The sequence below is a fragment of the Lemur catta genome, chromosome 19 (assembly GCF_020740605.2).
Source record: "Lemur catta isolate mLemCat1 chromosome 19, mLemCat1.pri, whole genome shotgun sequence".
Classification (NCBI taxonomy): domain Eukaryota; kingdom Metazoa; phylum Chordata; class Mammalia; order Primates; family Lemuridae; genus Lemur; species Lemur catta.
In genome coordinates this window covers 19,585,302-19,603,965 of record NC_059146.1, presented here as the reverse complement: position 1 = coordinate 19,603,965, position 18,664 = coordinate 19,585,302, and the positions used below count along the sequence as shown (strand labels likewise).

Sequence of the window (18,664 nt, the reverse complement as noted above, 5' to 3'; positions counted from 1 at the left end):
GACGTGCATATGTGCACACATGCATGCACACCTTACATACACTTTTCTAAGGATGCTGTATGAATGACAGGTTTCATGACTAAGTTCAGAAAATGCTGCATGCTATAACCTACCCCAGCCCCCTCTTCCACCCAGGTGTATAGACTCACAATTAAAAGCTATAGGGCGAGGGGGTTATTTTATAATTCATCCCATCACCAAAGTCTTGACTCAGCACCTTCCATATGCCAAGCACTGTTCTCTGTATTAGAAAACTTGAATCCAGTATTTTCCCAAGTTAGCTGGACCCAAGACCCTATTTTCTGCAAACACATTATTAATATTCCCTAGAACCTACACTCTCCAGGACACCCTTTGGGAAACGGGGACACACGGAAGAAACATTCCCAGATGAGTGGTGCCTTCAGACTGGGCGGTAAGTTGAGTGGAGGCCCCTTCCTCTCGTCAGCGTCTGCCTGCTACACCTCCCCATCCCTGGCACTGCCTGCACGTCCCACCTCCCAGGAACCTCTCTTGTCCCTTCCATCCTAGGCTGTGTGACCGCTCCCACCCTCCATGAGGACAGAGACTGTGCCTTCCAGGTCACTGCCATGTTCCCCCACTTAGCAGAGCCGCTGGCAGCTCGATAAAGATCGCCCAGCTTCACCTGTGCAGTGGGTGAGGCTACAGTGCAGGTGTATCATGAGGCCAATGGTAAGTTCCACAAGGAGGGAGTGGCCTTCCTTTCTTCGCCTGAGCACCCAAAGCAGCGTCTGACAGGTATGAAGCTGGTACTCAAAAAACATCTGCTGAATACGTGAGTGGGGGCAGGTGATTGACCACAGGAATGCATGAATTGATAAATGACACCACGTGACACCAAAGCACATGTCAGGTGCCTGGTCCAGTGCAGGCTGATGCTTTCCAGTGCCAGAGGATGTCTGTCTAAGTGTGCGGCCATGTTAGCTCCTGTAACTCCATACTGTTAAGTGGAGTGGCGAACCCTGGCTCCTCACCCCTGTGTCACACTCCTGGCTGGAAAGGCAGGACTGAGCCCCAGGCTCCTCCCACAGGGGAGGAAAGTGAGGGTCAGAGAGGTTAGTTCACTTGCACAGGATCACACAGCCCTAAATGGCAGGGTGGAGCCTGGCCCTGAATCTTTCTCTGGGTGTCTGCTCCTGCCACCACTTCCTGGGCCAGGACACCCACCCACTCCCTTCTATCAGAGAGTAACAGGCACCTCCCCTCCTGCCCCAGGCCTCCTCCAAAGGCGCCCAAGGTCAGCAGGCCGCAGAAGGTACCTAGGGTGTTGAGCAATGCTTTCTCAATCTTTGCTAACCTTGCCCTCGCCAAACAAAACACAAAGTTTTACCTGCTCCTTTCAAGTGACCTAAAATTTCAAAATAAACTGAACAGGAATACCAATTAACCCAGCAAGGTGAGGCCACTTGGGAGTACGCTTTTCTGACCTACAATCATTCCCAGTTCTGGTAAGTCTTCCTGGGAGCCATGCCCCGCCCACCTGTCGGCCATCCCTGGCCTTGATTTCCGAGGCCCCCAGAGGGCTAAACCTGCCCACACACGTCAGGGCCTACAGGGCAGATTCGGGGCTCAGACTAGAAATGCCACTTCCTCCTTCAGCCTCCCCTCTACTACTGCGGTCACTGCCTGAATCATCAGGGCTGTTCAGTCAGCCTTAATATAACCCCTTTGGGGGCCTCCACTGCAGCCTCCAAGACCCCAGGAACACGGGTCCTAGGGACTTGGGGTGTGGGTTTCAGGAAACCAGAACTGGCCTCAGAGGCCCCTTCTGATTTATGAACTGGCAACAGTACTCACCTCGCAGGAGGACTCTGGGATTCCGGGGGCGTGTCGCCAGGCGAGCACACCTGCCTAACACAGCAGTGCCCCGCGGCACCCCTGGCTGGCTCCCCCCCTCGGCCCGCAGCAGAGGCAGCTGTGGGCTAGTTTGCTCCTGAGGCTCCAGCCTCCCTCGCAGCGAGAACACGTGACTAGCCCGGGTAGCCGGACTGGCGTGTCGTGTGCCCCAGGCCCAGTCCGCCCAGAAGCTGGAGGCAAGAGGAGGGTGTTTGGGGGCTTGGGCGAGGAGCCACATGACAGCAGAATGAAGGAAAGCTGCCCCGCCCCGCGAACGGCTGAGGTCTCGGGCCCTTTCACCGCAGTCGTCGTGCCCCGCCCCGCGGGGAGGACACTCGGCAGATGCGGCTGCCCGAGGCCCGGCGGGTCACCCTTCCCGCAGAGGCGCGGCGCCGCCTGCCTCTGCCCAGGGCCCGGCCCCGCACTGCTGCTGCAGCTGCCCCGCCGGCCCCCACCCTCCTGCCCTTCTCCCTCCCAGACTCAAGAACCACGCAGCGGGACCGCTGAACAGTGCGCTTTATTGCCCCCGCACCCTCGTCCACCGCGCCAGGCCAGGGAATAGAGACGGGCACGCGCCCTCGGAGGAGGGCTGCGTTTGGAGCAGGGGCTAGTTCTGCTTCACTCCTCCGCTACCCAAATCCAGGAGGGGGAGGAACGACTTCGGCTAGAAAAAAAAAAAAAGATGGAACCCACAGGGCAGAAAAAATAATGGATGAGAGGGGCCAGGAAGGTGGGTATGATTAAAAGAAAATTCTAAAAGAGAAAAGGGCCGCTACTTCCCTTCCCTCTCGGAGACCCCTCTAAATGCAAAAGGCCCCATTTCTCTCCATTCCTTGCAACACCTCCACCCACCGGGTGGTGGAAGAAAAGGGGGAAATGGCCTCTGGTCTCTACAGTTCTCACATCGTCTCTGGCTCCCGGCTGTGAACCTAGGGAGGCCGGCCAGGCTGTAGGGCAGGGCTCAGGAGGGGCTGGCATAGTCTTGAGGCGAAGTGAACTTGTCCTAATAACCCACCAGACCCCAGTGCACCAGGTGGACAGCGTCGGGGGATGGGGGGAGTTGAGGATGCTGAGGTCCGTCCCACCCCCTGTCCATCTCTGGATCTTGGACATCGTCGTTCCAGCCAAGCCCGAGGGGCCCTGCCCCAACCCCCCCGGGCTCCCCCGCCCCTACCGGCCCTCCCCGCCCCGGCACTCCGCGCACCGCCCGCCGGCTGCGTCGTCGTCGTCGTCCTCCTCCTCCCCCCCAGCCGGGTAGTAGCTCTGTCCGCAGTTGCTGCAGACCGAGGGCGCACCCACGGCGTGGATCTTCTTGTGTCTCCGGAGCGCAGCGCCCTGCACGAAGCCCTCCCCGCACTCCACGCAGATGTGGGCGGGCTCCTCGCCCCCCGCCGCCCCTAGCCCGTCCCCGTGCTGGGCCCGCTGGTGAGCCAGGAGCCCTGCCCCGTGCCCAAAGCCCTTTCCACATTCCATGCACACGTACGGCTTGGGGGCAGGGGCGCGCCGCGACCGGGGCCCCGCCACCTTGGCCCCTGCGCCTGCCATGGCTACGGCCGCCGTGGCCCCCTCGCCCGGTGCGCCCACCACGATAATGCCCTCGCCGTCGCCCACTGGGATGGCGATCTCGCCGTCCGCAGCCGCCGCCTCCTCGGGCGCCTTGGCCCGGCGGACACTGGCCGCCAGCACCTTGGCTGCCACCCCGGGCCCCGACAGCTCCGGGTGCAGCCGCAAGTGGCGCGCCAGGCTCTTGGGCTGGCTGAAGCCACGGCCACAGCGCGGGCACACGAAGGGCTTGAGGCCGCTGTGAGAGCGCCGGTGCTTGGCCAGGCTCTTGCTCTGCGTGAAGCTGCGGCCGCAGTCGGGGCAGGTGTAGGGCTTCTCTCCCGTGTGGATGCGCTGGTGCTGCATGAGGTTGGAGCTCCAGCTGAAGCGCTTGCCGCACTCCGAGCAGGCATAGGGCTTCTCGCCCGTGTGGATGCGCCGGTGCTGCACCAGGTGCGAGCTCTGCGAGAAGGTCTTGCCGCAGTCGCTGCAGGCGTTGGGCCGCTCGCCCGTGTGCGTGCGCTGGTGCCGCGTCAGCTTCGACCAGTGGCTGAAGCTCTTGCCGCACTCGTTGCAGATGTAGGGGGCGGGCGGCCGCGGCCGAGGTGGGGGGCCGGCCGGTGGTGTGGACTGAGGCGGGGATAGCTTGGTCGGAGGCCAGCTGGGGACGTCGTCATCATCCATGATGAGGATGTCCACTGGAAGGCAAGAGGGCGGAGGGAGGCAGTCAGAGAGGCAGAGACTCCATGGGGACCCAACAACGCGCCCGTGTGCCAGGCTCTTCTAGGCTCCCCTCTGACCCACCCGCCGCAGGGGGTGCATTACTTGGCCCTAGGTTCCTTTGAGCAGTGATCACTCCTTGGCATTTCACTAAATATTTCCGATCATTACCCTTCTCCCCTACTAGGACCTGAGCCCGTGAGTGACCAGACTTTCTGTCCACTGATGTTCTTCCCAACATCTAGAGCAAAGCCTGGGATACAGGGGGGCCTCCACAAAGGACGTGGGTGAGGGATGGAGGTTCAAGGAAGGTTCCCTGGAAGAAATGACACCTGAAACCCAAAGCCCCAGGCTGGGGGCAGGGAGTCTGCAGGGAGAGCACACCCAAACAAAGGCCCACTGGCGAGGGGCTGCAGGGCGAGACCTGAATGCGGCCACATGCTGGCGTCACATCTGGGCTCTAGGAAGGCAGTCCTGGCTGCAGGGTGGAGAACAGGGAAGAGGGGAAACCAGACCAGTTAATGGGCCCGGGATGGGTGCCCCGCCCCCCAGGCCCATTACCTGGGAGTAAAACCCCATGGCAAGTGGCCTCTATCACCGATGCACTCACATGGGCTCCCGGCTGGGGGGGATCCTGTCTGCTGGGGGCAGGGGAGGAGGGGGACAATTAAGGGACGCAAGACTTGGTCACCACATCTGCACATGGAGGACACCACCACCTTCTACAGCAGCCCAACAAAGCCCGCCACACCATGCCTCTGCACCACGCCTGCCCGAGTGGCCTCCCAGGGAGGGGGAGAACCTTCTCACAACCAACCCCCCGGCTCTTCCTACTGGTCTAAGTGCACTTTCCACAACCTTCATTCTCCTCCTGGGGCCTGGCCCAGAGCTATACAATCAGGCCCAGGGCCTCAAAAGGCCAATCTCTGACCCCACCTGCTCGGACACCCCAGGGGCACCCTGCAGGTTTCCTTCAAAGCAGAGATCAGTTACCTCCCCCACTAGACTGTAAGCTCCTAAATGTGAGTCTCTGCCCCAACACTTAGCACGAATACTGTCTGAAATAATGTGGCAAACACGTAAAGGGTTATGACAGTCCAAGGATGGTGCTCTGTACTTAGTAAATTTCTTGCAAGGCGGGTGCTATGAAATTTCGTCTTTACAGGTGAGAAACTGAGGCACCAGGAAGTTGAGTCACAGCCCACAGTTATACAACCAGAAAGTGGCAACATCAAGATATGCATGAGCCATCTGGCTCCAAGAAACAGCCACTCAGGGCCAAATGACAATGCCCCGCCCACATGTGGCCCCCACACCCCAGGGGAGTGTTCCTCAAAGTCAGGTCCTGGAACCAGTAGCAGCAGAGTCACCAGAGAACTTACTAGAAACACTTAGGTCTCACTAGCACCCACAGCATCAGCAGCACTGGGTGGGCTCAGTGCCTGTGCTTGGCCAAGTACACCAGGGGATTCTGAGGCAAGCTGGAGTTTGAGAATCGACACCGAGTATTAGAATATGACCCTTGAAACACCTGGGCAGAAGAATCCAGGTAGAAGGAAGGTAGGTGCCTTCTGAAGAGATGGCACGGAGCCTATTCCGTTGTCAACATAAACCACGAAGTTCTGAGTTCTAAGCTCATCACTTAGACATGCAGAAAGAATAAAAACTGAGATATCAGGAGCTATCTGCTGCCGGGTAGTATGACTGGGGAGGGAAGGGGACAGGCAGGACAGAGACTTGCTTTGGTGTGTAACTGAGCTATACTCTGCCCCTTACAAGTGCCTGTACTCCTTTAATTAAATTAACTACTTTGTTTGCAAAGTTGCAATGAAAGAAAGTGTAAGGATGCACCCCAGGAATCAGCTGAGTGGTATTCACAGTTGCGATGACATGAATCCTGAATACAATCAGAACCTGTGGTGCAGCAGTAACTAAATTGGGGCTGGCAGGTGGAGTGCACAGGTGGAAGGAGGAGAAGTGTGGGAGCCAAGGCTCACCTCCCTCAGATCTGGGGACACTGGCCAAGCAACTGCACGAGCGCCTCACCTAGAATCCGGCAGAGAAACCCAGAGGGCGAAGGGGCTCCTGCCTCCGGAAGGAAGCCTGGCGGTGAGAAGGGCGTGAGGGGTGTGCTCTGGCCACCCTGCAGCTCTGGTCCCCTCATGCACTACTGCTCTCGAAGGAGGTGTCCAACACTGTTCATGAATGAGGTCAATCCCTTCAAAAGCAGGACTCTTTTCCATCTTGCACAGCCCTGGGCCCTGCGCAAACCACCTCCTGCATGAATCTCTGCCAGTGAGGCCCAGGACTGGGACTGCGCGTCACACATGCCTGCTGCTTCTCTGCACTTGAGTTTGAGTCCGCACCTCGTGGGCAGAGAAGGGCCGCCCCAGCTCCCTCGGCCTCACCTCCTCAAAGGAGAAGAGGCTAACAACTTTCCCCACCCCAGAGTTTTATCTTTGAAAGAGTCTGACCAATTCCCAGAAAGAGCAGAGCATGGTGAGCACAAAGTACCCACTCAATAAAAACAGAAGTTAGGACGACAGCTCTGATGACAGCAGCAGCTACCCTCGGGGAGGGCAGTGTCCCCAGATACCAGCCCTATGCTAAATGAAGTCTGTGGATTACCACATGTAATCCCATGACAGATGCTGTCCTTGTCCTTCTCTCACCAAAGGAGAACTCACTCTGGTCCCTGAGGGCGTTCGGGGGTGGGGGGGTTCCACTCCAGATCCCCTCAGACAAAACCTCTGGCCCAGGGAGCTGCAGGTTCACTGACATCCACCTTCTATCAAGAGCTGAAGAGCTGAGGACAGTAAGACAAAGCGAGGCCAGGAAGGATCAGGCCCTGTCCCACCAGAGCCCCTCCCCACCCCCGGCTGTAACCAACACTCTAACTTAGTTCATAACCGTCCCCTGCATTTCTTCACAGCTTTGTCACCCAAAGGTGCATCCCTGGGCATGGCCTTTGGTCGTTACTCTTCCACTGGGTATGTCTCCAAGTCTCTCTGTGTCCACAGGTTCCCCTGTGCCTCTTGCTTTTCCTTATAACTTTTCCTAAGAACCCATCTGGGTCTTGCCAACTGCACGCTCCGTTCACAGTTCAGCTCAGCAGGTGCCTCCGTCCCCTGTATCGCCTGCCCGCCAGCAGCTGGACCCCGACGCTTGCTGGGACCCAGGGCCGCGCAGCCTTCATCCTGGAGGCGGTGTCCTGGGTGTTCACCGCAGGCCCGTGATAGCTGCCGGTGTTTCTGTGATGCCGACGGCCACTGCCACTCAACACGTAGATCCACTGATGGACTGGGGGTGCAGAATGGTACGGTTCTGCTGCTGCTTCTGCCTTAACAGGTGAAATAAATTCTAGAGACACTTCCCATCATCTGCTAGTTGGTACTCAGTGATAAATTTCATGTAGCGATGGCAGGATAAGATGCTCATTTTCCCTTATTTGCCTAGTTTTCAAGATAATGAATTGGTTTCCTGCATTTCTTCATGGCGCTGTCACACAAGGGTGCATCCCAGGCACAACACTCTCGTTGTCAGTCTTTAATTGGGTATGTCTGCAAGTCTTGCTTTTCCTTATAATTTTCCACCAGGATGACCAGAATCCTTCCTTTCTCATTAGGTTATTAAGTACTAAGTTTGACAGCTGGTAACTGACACTTCACTTTGACATTTCTTGTGTGTTTTTCGTTTTGTTTTACTGTGAAGGTACATCCTCATTTTTTCAAACACACAAGTTTTGGCTTATGATCATCTTTCACATTTTTTTTGTTACAGCAATTTTTGTGAAACTATGGGTAAGTCAAAAATTCATGTTACTTTTTAATATGATTTCTGTCGTGGAATCAATGCAGCGCACAGACAGCTCGAAATATCATCAAAGTATTTGGGGAGGATGTAGCTAATGAGCACATAATGCATCGGTGGTTTCAGAAGTTCCATTCTGGTGATTTTAATCTTGAAAATAAGCAACCTGGGTGACCTGAGACCATGGTGGATAACAATGAGCTAAAAGCTGTAGTGGAAGCGAATCCATCTCAACCTACTCGTGAATTAGCAGCAAGGTTTGACATTACTATTCCAACAATATTGGACCATTTGAAACAAATGAGAAAGGTAAAGAAGCTGGATAGATGGTTCTACATGAATTAAATGTGTCGGAAGAGAAATTATCTCGAAGCTTGCCTTTCTTCACTGTCACGACATAAAAGCGAACCATTTCTGCACTGTATTGTTACATGTGATGAAAAACGGATTCTTTTTGACAATCGCAAGGATTCAGCATAATGACTGAATAAACATGAAGTGCCAAAACACAGTCCAAAACTGAATATTCATCAAAAAACGATAATGGTTATCTGTCTGGTGGTTCAGCGCTGTATTATCCACTACAGTTTCAGGAAACCTCGTCAATTGATTATAGTGGATGTCTACTGCAACCAACTGGACAAAATGAGGAGGATGTTTGCAATTAAGCAGCTGAGATTGGTCACTAAAGACAGGCCAATCCTCTTGAAAGACCACATGTCACAAAAAACAACCTTGCTCAAACTGTGGAAGCTGGACTTGAAAACTCTGTGTCACTCACAGTATTCACCAGACCTTGCACCAACTGACTACCCCTTCTTCCAGGCTTTGGACCACTTCTTGCAAGGAAAAATATTCGATTCTAAACAAGCTGTGGAAAACTCCTTTCACGATTTCATTGCCACTCACTCCCCAGGCTTCGTTGCTGGCATAAGCAAGCTACCATTAAGATGGCAAAACTGTGTCAATCGTTTAGGGGCATACTTTGATTAAGTGTACTGCTTCTTGTTTGAGATTTAATAAACTGAACTTTTGATTCAAAATCGGACATTTCATATTTAATGACCTAATAATAATTATGAACTCAAGGATTTAAACATATTTGATAGGTTTCAATCTACTGCAACCAGTATACTTATTGAGGCTAAAACTGTCCCATCTTTGGAGAGCAGGAGCCTCTTCAAGTGGGCTGCGAGTCCTCTGAGGGGTTTTTTAGAGTTTCCCAGCTCTCGGCCTAACAAGACGCCGTGGGCTTCTCTCCTGCGCACCCTGCTCAGGAGCTGCAGGGGCTGTTTCTCCAAGAAGCCCAGTGGGAGATGGTATTTCAGTTAGAAAATCTGTAAATGCTCATTGGTTTTTTGTTTTGGTAAGATAAATTCCTTATGAATTCACACTGATAACTTCCCATACAAATTCAGGACTAAGGTTTTTATTTAGCCTTTTCTATGCAACATCTGCATCTCCCTTCTTCTTCATAGAGAATACTGATTCTCAACATAACAGAGGCCAACAGAATTGGAACACCCCACAGACACAGGGGACAAGAGTTGGAACACCCCACAGACACAGGGGACAAGAGTTGGAACACCCCATGGACACAGGGGACAAGAATTGGAACACCCCACAGACACAGGAAACAGTTTTGCTAAACACAGAATCTTTGGCTCACCTTCTTTCTTTGAGTGTCATAAATATGACACCATTTTCTTCCAGCATACAATGTCACTACAATGTCACTGACAAAGTCTCAGGACAATCACCTTGACTTTCCCTTATTTCCCATCGGTTCTTTTTGCTAAGATGCCTGAAGCATCTGTTACTTTCTCTATAGTCCAGAGACTTTAATAGAACGTGTCCTTGGTGTGCATCTGGGTTCCATCGCCCAGATCCGTGATTTGCTGTTTCAATGTGTAGCTTTCAAACTTCAGCAATGTTTCTTTGAATTACAGTTTTTACTCTTTATTCTATTCCTTTGCTTTGGATTTCTTCCTCAGGGACTCCGCCTATCCACGTGTTGGATTTTCTTTGCCTAACTTTAATATTCTTTGCTCCGTTTTAATTCATTTTTATTCCATTTTAAAATGACCCTTTTCACCTTCAATTTTTTAAAGGCACAATGTGTTTTTATTCACTCCTGGGCTCCGACTCTAGTCTTCAAGTTGAAATGACTTTTGTTCTTATTTCTAAATCTTCACCCGGTGTCCCCATCTGAGCTTGCTGTTTCCACGTGCTGCGCCAGCTCGGCTCACTCGGAATGACCTTGATCTCGTCGGGGGATGCACTTCTGGCCTGTCTGTGGAGATGCATTCTGTCCCTTGTTTTCATTATAACTTTTTTCGGTGAGGGGGGTGTTGAACTCAAGTATTTTTCCGTTGCTCATTTTTATGTGTCAGTTTTCCTGAACCTCTAGGAGGAGGCTGGGTCCGGGCAGCTGTTCTAACTTGTCGGGTGTTTGTACCTGAGCATCAGGATCTCCAGGCTCCACTTGCTGTCTCCATTTCCACATAGACCCTCTCTTTCCTTCCTCCCTGTTGTTATGGACGACAGCCCTGCTCAATTTTGATTCTTCGCGTGGGATCCCACCATGCAGGGTGATTTACCTGGCTGCTCCAGCCCGTTTGGACCTTCCACCAGCCTCTTGCTCCCATGCAAAACACCTCCTGCTTCAGCTGCTGGTCTCAAAGCCTCTCCTGCCAAGTGTCCCACTGCACACCTGGTGGCTATTCTGGGCTCCTCCTCTACTTCCTTCCTCCCGGCCAGATGCTAACACCACAAAGGCCTTGGTTTATCCCCATCCAACTGTGTTTTGGAATTCACGGGAATACCTTAGCCCCTAATAACACTGAAATGTGGTCCAGGAGACCTGGGTTTTGCTAGCTGGTTGCTGTGTTTTTACATGGGGATTTGGGAAGATTAAAGGGCCACACTGTAGCTGCTACTGTCACTCTGGACTCAATCAGCATTTGGCCAGGCATGGTGGTGCACACCTGTGGTCCCAATTACTACTCGGGAGGCTGAGAGGAGGATCATTTCAGCCCAAGAGTTCAAGGCTGCAGTGAGCTACAATTATGCCACTGCAGTCCAGCCTGGGTGACAGACCAAGACCTCACCTCTGAAAAAATAAAATCAACCAGCCTGAGCAACAGCGAGACCCCGTCTCTACATAAAAAAATAGAAAAATTAGCTGGTCCTGGTAGCGCACGGGAAGCTGGGACAGGAGGATCACTTGAGCCCAGGAGTTCAAAGTTGCAGTGAGCTGTGATGAGGCCACTGTACTCTAGCCTGGGCAACAGAGCGAGACCCTGTCTCAAAATAAATAAATAAATAAAATCAAAAAATAAAATCAACACTGGCATTTGAAGCAAGCTCTCCCAGGTGATCTAGGTGCACTGAACCATGAGAGCCAGTACTCAGTACAGGAAGGTGGAACCACCTTTCCAAAGACAGCAGCTGAAAACTCTTCCCTGCTGGAAAAGCTCCCTCCTCAGAATCAGAATGTCTTTCTGGTTAGTTATCTGGACTGCTCTTCTTTCTGAATGTCCTGTAGCTCAGGCCCCAAGCCAGTCTGGGTGACTCTCCCCGGCCACCGCCCAGCCCCACACCTCTTGCCCATGCCACATCAGGAACTCTGAGCCAGGGTGAGAGGAGAAAAGGCCCCAAGAGGCAGGTTAGGAAGTTGCCCCAGCCTGGGAGCATCCGTACAACAGCGAGGTACAGGCTCCAGTCTCAGATAGCGAGTGTGTACCCCACCCTCTCGCTCCCTGCCCTGGAACCTTCTCAATGGTTTCAATGGGGGTTGATCAGCCGGACCACGTGGTTTTGGTGTGAACTCCAGGACGTAACCCACCTATGTAGGCGGGTGCTGACTGTGGGCACACAGGAGGTGCTTATACAGTGCCGGCTGTTATTCGTAACAGTATTATCTCAGAGGATCTGAACACACTTCCCAAAATATGTAAATACAGCTTTTTGAGGAAGATGTGGTGGCTGGTGCCACGGGGCTCTGGTCCGCCCCCTCCTGCTCCTGGCTGGCTGCCGCTCCCACTCGCAAAGCCGTCCAGAAGCCACGCCACAGCCATGGCTTTTAAAGATACCGAAAATCACTCATGGAGCCCGAGGTGGCGATTCACTGAGTTAGAATTACAGCTGCACTGCAAAATCGCTGGACAAAGTGTGTGCCCACTCAGAGACACAGAAAAAAAGGCTCTCAAAGTAAAAGAATCAGCTCAAATGCCCCAAAAAACTTTTGAGAATCACTGCAAGAAAAAATCCTCGTGGTCGAGGTTTTAAGGACACAGGATCACTTCCTGCTGAGAACTTGCACCGTCCTTCTGAGACTGTTAAGTGGATCATCTCCCTCAGGATTGAGCCCAGTTGAGGCTGAAGTCAAACCATTGCAGATGCTTGAGTCAACTGCTTTAATAAATTGATTACCAGATGTTAAAAAAATTTTTTTAAAAGAAATATTCAAATACAGAAAAAAAATTCTAAAATTTGTAAGGTTTCGCAAGCACTCTGGGTAAATCAAGCTAAATGGAAAGAAAACTGACTTCTTAGTTCTTTTAAATCTCATATTCACTTATTCACTGAGCATCCACTTGAGAAGCACTGTGCCTGGCGCCTGAATATCCACCACCCAGCACGCATGTTCCCACCTGCGGGCCACAGTTCGTTGGTGGGTGGTCAAATCAACTTCGTGGATGGTGGTCAGCATTTTAAAAAAGTGGAATAGAGGGCAGGACGAGGAGGAAAGGGAACATCAGCACATGTTGCTAGTACTTTAAGAATTGTTCTATGAAGCTTTTATTTCAGTCCCACATAAACAAATACACGTGGCTGTGTCCGTGTGCACCTGTACAAACTGCTCTGGGGCTCGACACTGAAGTCTGAGGACACCGAGGTAAGGTGCCAAGAGCCAGTTTAGTAAAGAGAAGAAGCCGAGTCCCCAGGGGACAAAGCTACTTGCCCTGGGTGGCAGTGTCCCGCTGTGCCAGGTCTCGCAGGGCCTTCCTGTCATCAGCAGTAGCCATACCTTATAGCAGTAAGTGCTGGGGTGGGGAGGTTCAAGTTTTGGGAATTTTGTGGTGGTTTGGGGGACAGACGGGGCATGGAAACTTTTATTCAGACAACCTCTTCAGCTGAAGCCTAGTCTGCTGAGCCCGGTAAGCGCACCCCCTCGCCAGCACCCAAGGCCCCCCCACCTGACCCAGGGTCTCCAGGAACACTGAGGCAACGCCATGGCACAGGGGTAGTGGCCTGGCCACCCTCCAGGGAAGGAAAACATGCAGGGGTCCAGGCCACCCCTCCCCACCACGGCCACAGGAAGCCCCTGCTATGCCTTCTCGGAGCAAAGGACACTACCCGGCGCCAGTCAGTCCTCCTCCTTCCTTCCTCACCAGAACACCCCCAGCATGGGCTGGCTGGGATTCCTCTGGGCCAGTCGTGGTGACGCCTGAGCTGCGGCTTTCAGAAAACCACACTGCCCCCTCACCGAAAAAGAGATGTCCCGAGACAGGCAACCCATTGCCGAAAGATGACACCACCTGAGGACAAGGCGGCCCCTGAGATGTGGCACAGTGGGACACGGCCAGGCAGTTTCCTGGGAGGACATGACACCTGGGGCTGAGGTGCCCTCTCGAGTGTGGCCAGGACATCACAGAGAGGGTAGCCAGAGACCAGTGGCTCATAGAAAGGTTGAATTAAGCACTCTGGATCCACCCCACTTACAGGATGGCTGCCCAAGACCATAAATGTCCTTCTGGTTTAAGCCACTGGGTCTGGGTTCCCTGTTCCGGGCAAAGAGAACATCCCCACTGCCCAATGGCCTCCCAGGCCCTCAGCCACACTGCCACATCTCCTCCACCTGCAGCCCAAAGCCTCTTCCTCAGCAAAGCCCTCCCTGGCCCCTGAGAGGGGACCCTCTGGTTAGACAGTCTGCAGAGCGGCCTGAGCTCTGGGGGAAGTGAGCTCTAACGAGGCTAGGGACAGGCACATTAATTTCCAGCTGCAACACACAGAGGTGGTAACATGGGGACACTGAGCAGAGCCCTGGATGTAGGGAAGGGAAGCAGCGAGTGACACACACTATCTGGGGAAGAACACCCAGGCAAGACTGTGGGCTGGGGAGGCCAAGACCAGGTGAGAGGCAGGGCGCAGGGCCAGGCACAGCGAGCCAGGACCCTCGACAGCTCAGAGCGCAGCGCGGTGATCTCTCCTCCATGCCCAGAGGTTCAGGCGGGGGACAGAGGTGGACGCAGAGACCGCTGGGGAGGTCAGTGCAGATCCCGGCACGAGGCGCCAGGGCTGCAGGGGGGAGAAGTGGCCCCACTCTGCACGAGTCTGGAGAGCAGGTAACGGATGCACGGGGAAGTCAGGAGTCAAGGGAGACTCCAGGGTGAGCTCCTGCCATTGCAAAAGGCGTCTACGCGGAGGCCTCTGTACCCCGCACGCGACTCGCCTAGGGAGACCCCCTCTCCTTGGCGCTCGGACCAGCATTTCCTGACTGCAGTACTGGCCGTGGACACCCTGCCCCACCCCACGGCACCTCCCTCGTCGCCCCTCTCTGCTCCACAGGGTCTGGGGCTCCCACGGCCGCGGCCCCTGGGTCCACCTGGACTGGAGCAGGGCCGCCCGCGGCCGGCCGCTCTCCACGTGCAAACGGTGAAGTCGCCAGCTGCTACCTCTGTCCGAGGACCCCGAGCGCCAGGCGGAGGAGCTGGACTTTATTCCACCCACAGCGCTGGGGGCCATGAGGGCGGGGCCTAGGCTCAGGATGTGCTGGGATGGGAGCCCTCCACGTGCCTGTCCCTGGGCCCCCATCCCTCAGGGACAGGCTGGAGGAAAACGGACCCCGTAGCTGAGCCAAGTCTCGCTGCCCCCACCCCACCCAGCATGTCCCAACGGGGGTTCTCAGGACGGGAGTCCATGTCTGTCAGGTCACAGGGGCTGCGCAGGCTGACCCAGCACGGGAGGCGGGACCCCCGCAGGCAGCCTAGACTCCCGCACTACACCCTCCATAGGGGAGGAAGGGCTGCCCCGCGGAGAGGACCTTCCCAGATTCCAGGTGTCTGGCGCGGGGAGAACCGGCAGGGACCGCGGGCTGGACAAAGGAAACCTGACACCTACCTTTTAAAAAGAGAATGAAGTTATAGATGTTTAAAATTAAAAATTAACTTACTCAAGCATTCGTTTTGGAGACAACTGAGGATATTTTAACAGGGATTGGGAACCAGACAATGTTAAGGAATAACATTTCGTTAGGTGAAATCAGCATTATGTAGTTTTGTTTTTTTTTTAAAAAAGGAGTCCTTGCATGTCAGAGCATTTAAGGGTGAAATAATATGGTGGTCGGAATTTTCTTTAAAACACTCCAGTATTTAAAAAAAGGCAGAAATTAGTTGGCAAAGTTTTGCTAACTGCTGAAGGGGAAAGAGGGACGAGTTACCTACATATGTTTTAAATTTCCACAGTGAAAAAAGTTCTAAAATTAATTTTTAAAAAGGTTAAAAGGCCACGGACACACCACAGGGGAGAGGAGGGAGCAGGCACAGAGGGGAGGACGGTACAGGGCGGGGCTCACCGCGCGTCAGGCACCACGTGTGCCCTTGGCAGAGCGCTCACAACCCCCTAATCTCACTTTCTCCTCTGCCCACAGGGGGCTTTCTTTCAGACCCTTTCTGTGAATCTCCGAAATAAGCGCAAAAGGGGCGAAGGAGCTTTATAAAATGGATCCCAACCTTCCCCAGGTCCTCATGATCTTCCTCTGGGACTGTGACACGCTGGCACGGCTGGCAAATTCTGCTACCGTCTTTATAAACCAAGTCCCCCTGGCACACGGTGGCATCCGTCTGAGCTATGATGGCATGTGGCCTGCAAGGCAGGAAGTATTACTATTTCCTCTCTGGCCCTCAGCGGAAAAGGTTTGCTGAGCCGGGCCAGGGTGATGCCCAGCACGGGACACACAGACGCAGCATGAACACACAAGTCTACACCTTGTTTCCTGCGCCCGAAGACGGCCCTGCCAGGTAAGCCCCTGGAAACAGGGATTCGGCCTCAATAGAGGGGATGGGGTCAGGGTGTCGGTGGGGTGGGGTTTTGGCAAACAAACCTCCCAGGCCCACACGACCCACAAATGAGTTTCATTCAACCCAAATAATGCTTTATTAAACAAAAAAACCTCGTTGCCAGTGTTTAAAAAGTAAATGATTTCACACAAAAACCCAAACACCCAGCTTTTACTGAAACGTGAGGAAGCGGCATTGGGGCTCCTTGATCCCGGCCACGCCTGCCCCTCCACTCACACACCACCAAGGCTATGGAGTTTCCTGCCAGGGAGAGTCAAGGGACCACCTGGAATTGGAGCAGAGCATCTGTCCAGGACTTGGGGCAGGGCTGTGGGGAGAGGAAGGGGCGCTGCTCGGATGGAGGCTTAAGGACAGGAAATCAGACAGAGAAGGTGGCCCCAGAGGTCCCCAGGATGGTCCAGCTGGAAGGAGCCACGACACCTGCCCCTCCCTCTAGAGCTAGGAGTGCAGGGGGTGAGAGGGCTGGAGAGGGTTAGGGGGAGCTGTGGTGGTGGGGGGGGGTTCAGGCAGTCCCAAGGGCCCAGGAAGGGAGAAGGGAGGGCAGGGTGGCGGGCTCAGCTGAGAACTCCCCAAGGCCACCTCACCTGGGTTCTCGTGACTGGCCATCTGCTGGTCCTCAGAGTCCAGTGGTCCTGGAGACCAGGCCTCTTCCCGCAGCTCCATGTCTGGGTCCCTGTTAGAGGGGACGAGACAGAAGGACAGAGTTGACAGGATACCAGACGGGACAAAAGCCTCAGATGGCAGGTGCTATGTGGGGCACGCATGGCGTGTAGCACACACCCGAAGGACTGCGGGCAAGTGGCCTGAAGCTTGCCTGGCCCTTCCCCAGGAGAAGGTACACTCGGGGAGGAGCACAAGGGCCCTCTGCAACCTGCAGCCACCACTGCTGTTGTCCCAGCCCCAACACCCGCCAGCGGGACCGGGGGTGAGCAACTCCACCTCCCTGCCTCAGTCTCCTCGTCAGCAAGACGGAGGACAACCACCGTACCATCCAGTGTAAGCGAGATGGTGCCAACATGAAGCTCCTGCCACAGAGGAGTGGACCCTGAATTGTAATGAAGCCCCCACACCCCCGGCAGATAACTGGCTCCTCAGCAGAAACAGCGCAGCCCTAACATGCATGGAGGGCTCCACATGCCAGGCCCCCTTTAAGGCCTTTCCACATAACAGGGGACAGTACAACCCGTGCCCACACATGTGCTTGGCTAGCACAGGCGGCAGAGCCTTTGACGAGCACATGTGCCATCTAAGGAGTTCACACTCTAATTTCTTTTAAAACACCATGGGGCAGCTCCAAGGCCAGCCACACTGGGGCCCTGGGAAAAGAAAGCCAGTGGCCTTCATGGGGCATCTATGCTAACAAGGTAGCCAGACAACCTGGCATGTAGGGGTCAAGGGGACTCAGATCATCCCACGGGATCAAGGAACCACAGGGCCACCAGGTGGAGCCAGGGCAAATGTCCCCTCCCCTGGCTTCCGAACACTGGGATTTCACAAACCAGGGACGTCTCAGTGAAACTCTGTGGGGCTCACACAGGGCTGCCAACTTCTACAGCCAAATAAAGGCAATTAAAAAAAATTTCCAGCTGCTGCAAGTGCAGTGGTGTTTACAACTAATTGGTCACAACCAGCTACACTGTCTTTGTCCCTTCTCCACTCCCACTGCCTCACTTGACTAGTCATAAAAAGTTTTTCAAAAAAAAGAAGCCCCAGTGATGTGGGGCTCACCACCACGCAGGCGCCGAAGGGAGCCCATCCCACTGTGGGGTGGTGTAACCCGGGCCCTCAGGAACCCCTACCAGCATCCCAAGCTGTCTGATGGAACACAGAGAACATGCACAGGTGTGCCATGTGGTTCACTCAGGCGACACTTGGACACCCCACATCGTGGGTTCCAGGCCCTGCTCTAAATGGTTTACAAACCATGGCCCTCTGGGTAGGTACAACTGTTGTCCTCATCACGCAGATGAGGAAACTGAGGCCCAAGGTCTCTCTGCCAGGGGTGGCCACAGCTGGACAGACCGTCAGGGCCCCAAGTCTACACCCAAAACCATCCTGCTGCCGCCCAACATCTCGACCCTGGTGCACCCAGGGAGCATCCCTTTCCAACAGAGACAGAACGGCTGATGTTCTACTCAAATCCCTGCATGGGACGTGCGGGCGCATGCTCTCTCGTGTCCTCATCCACTGAGCACCTGAGAGGTCCAGAAGACAGGGGCACCCAGGAGGTACCAGCCCTGCCCCACGGCGCTCTCATAGATGTGCAACCGTCCCGCAGGTTTTGAGCACCTACCTGGAGCTCCCCTGGGTGCCCAGGGCCGCATGAACACAACAGACCAGACCCACCCATCAGGGTCGGACACCGGGCTGGGCACGTTCTCCCTGCCAGACACAGCTCTGCGTGTTACCCGCAAACACACCCCGTACAGCAACAAATCAAGGCACAGAGAGGAGAGGTCGCTGGCCCAGGTCACATAACTGTGGCCGAGGAGCCCCAGCTCCTACTGGCTTTGTCATCCTGACATTCCATAAACCACCGTGAGGCCCCTGTAAAGACTCAGGGTGCGATAAAAAGGGCAGCCCCACCTGTCTGCAGGGCAACGAGGCCTGAGGAGCAGCCTGGCAGGGCCAGGGCACCACCAGAACTGGGA

At 54.5% G+C, this 18,664-nt stretch overlaps 1 protein-coding gene across 7 annotated transcripts in view; it reads right to left on the bottom strand.

Moving 5' to 3' along the window:
- Nucleotides 1-2,356: 2,356 nt before the first annotated feature.
- Nucleotides 2,357-18,664, bottom strand: part of ZNF787 (zinc finger protein 787) — a 29,220-nt gene continuing 12,912 nt past the window's right edge. For 5 of the 7 annotated variants that reach the window (XM_045532577.1, XM_045532580.1, XM_045532576.1 and 2 more), the window contains 2 exons: nt 16,598-16,686; nt 2,357-4,097 (listed from right to left, as the gene is read on the bottom strand). In XM_045532577.1, the coding sequence (XP_045388533.1) occupies nt 3,028-4,097; nt 16,598-16,676 (1,149 nt within the window). In that variant the 5' untranslated portion in view covers nt 16,677-16,686 and the 3' untranslated portion in view covers nt 2,357-3,027. Of the gene's footprint in view, nt 4,098-15,665; nt 15,781-16,597; nt 16,687-18,664 lie in introns of those variants that run through there. The other 2 variants (XM_045532583.1, XM_045532581.1) reach the window with 2 other exon arrangements.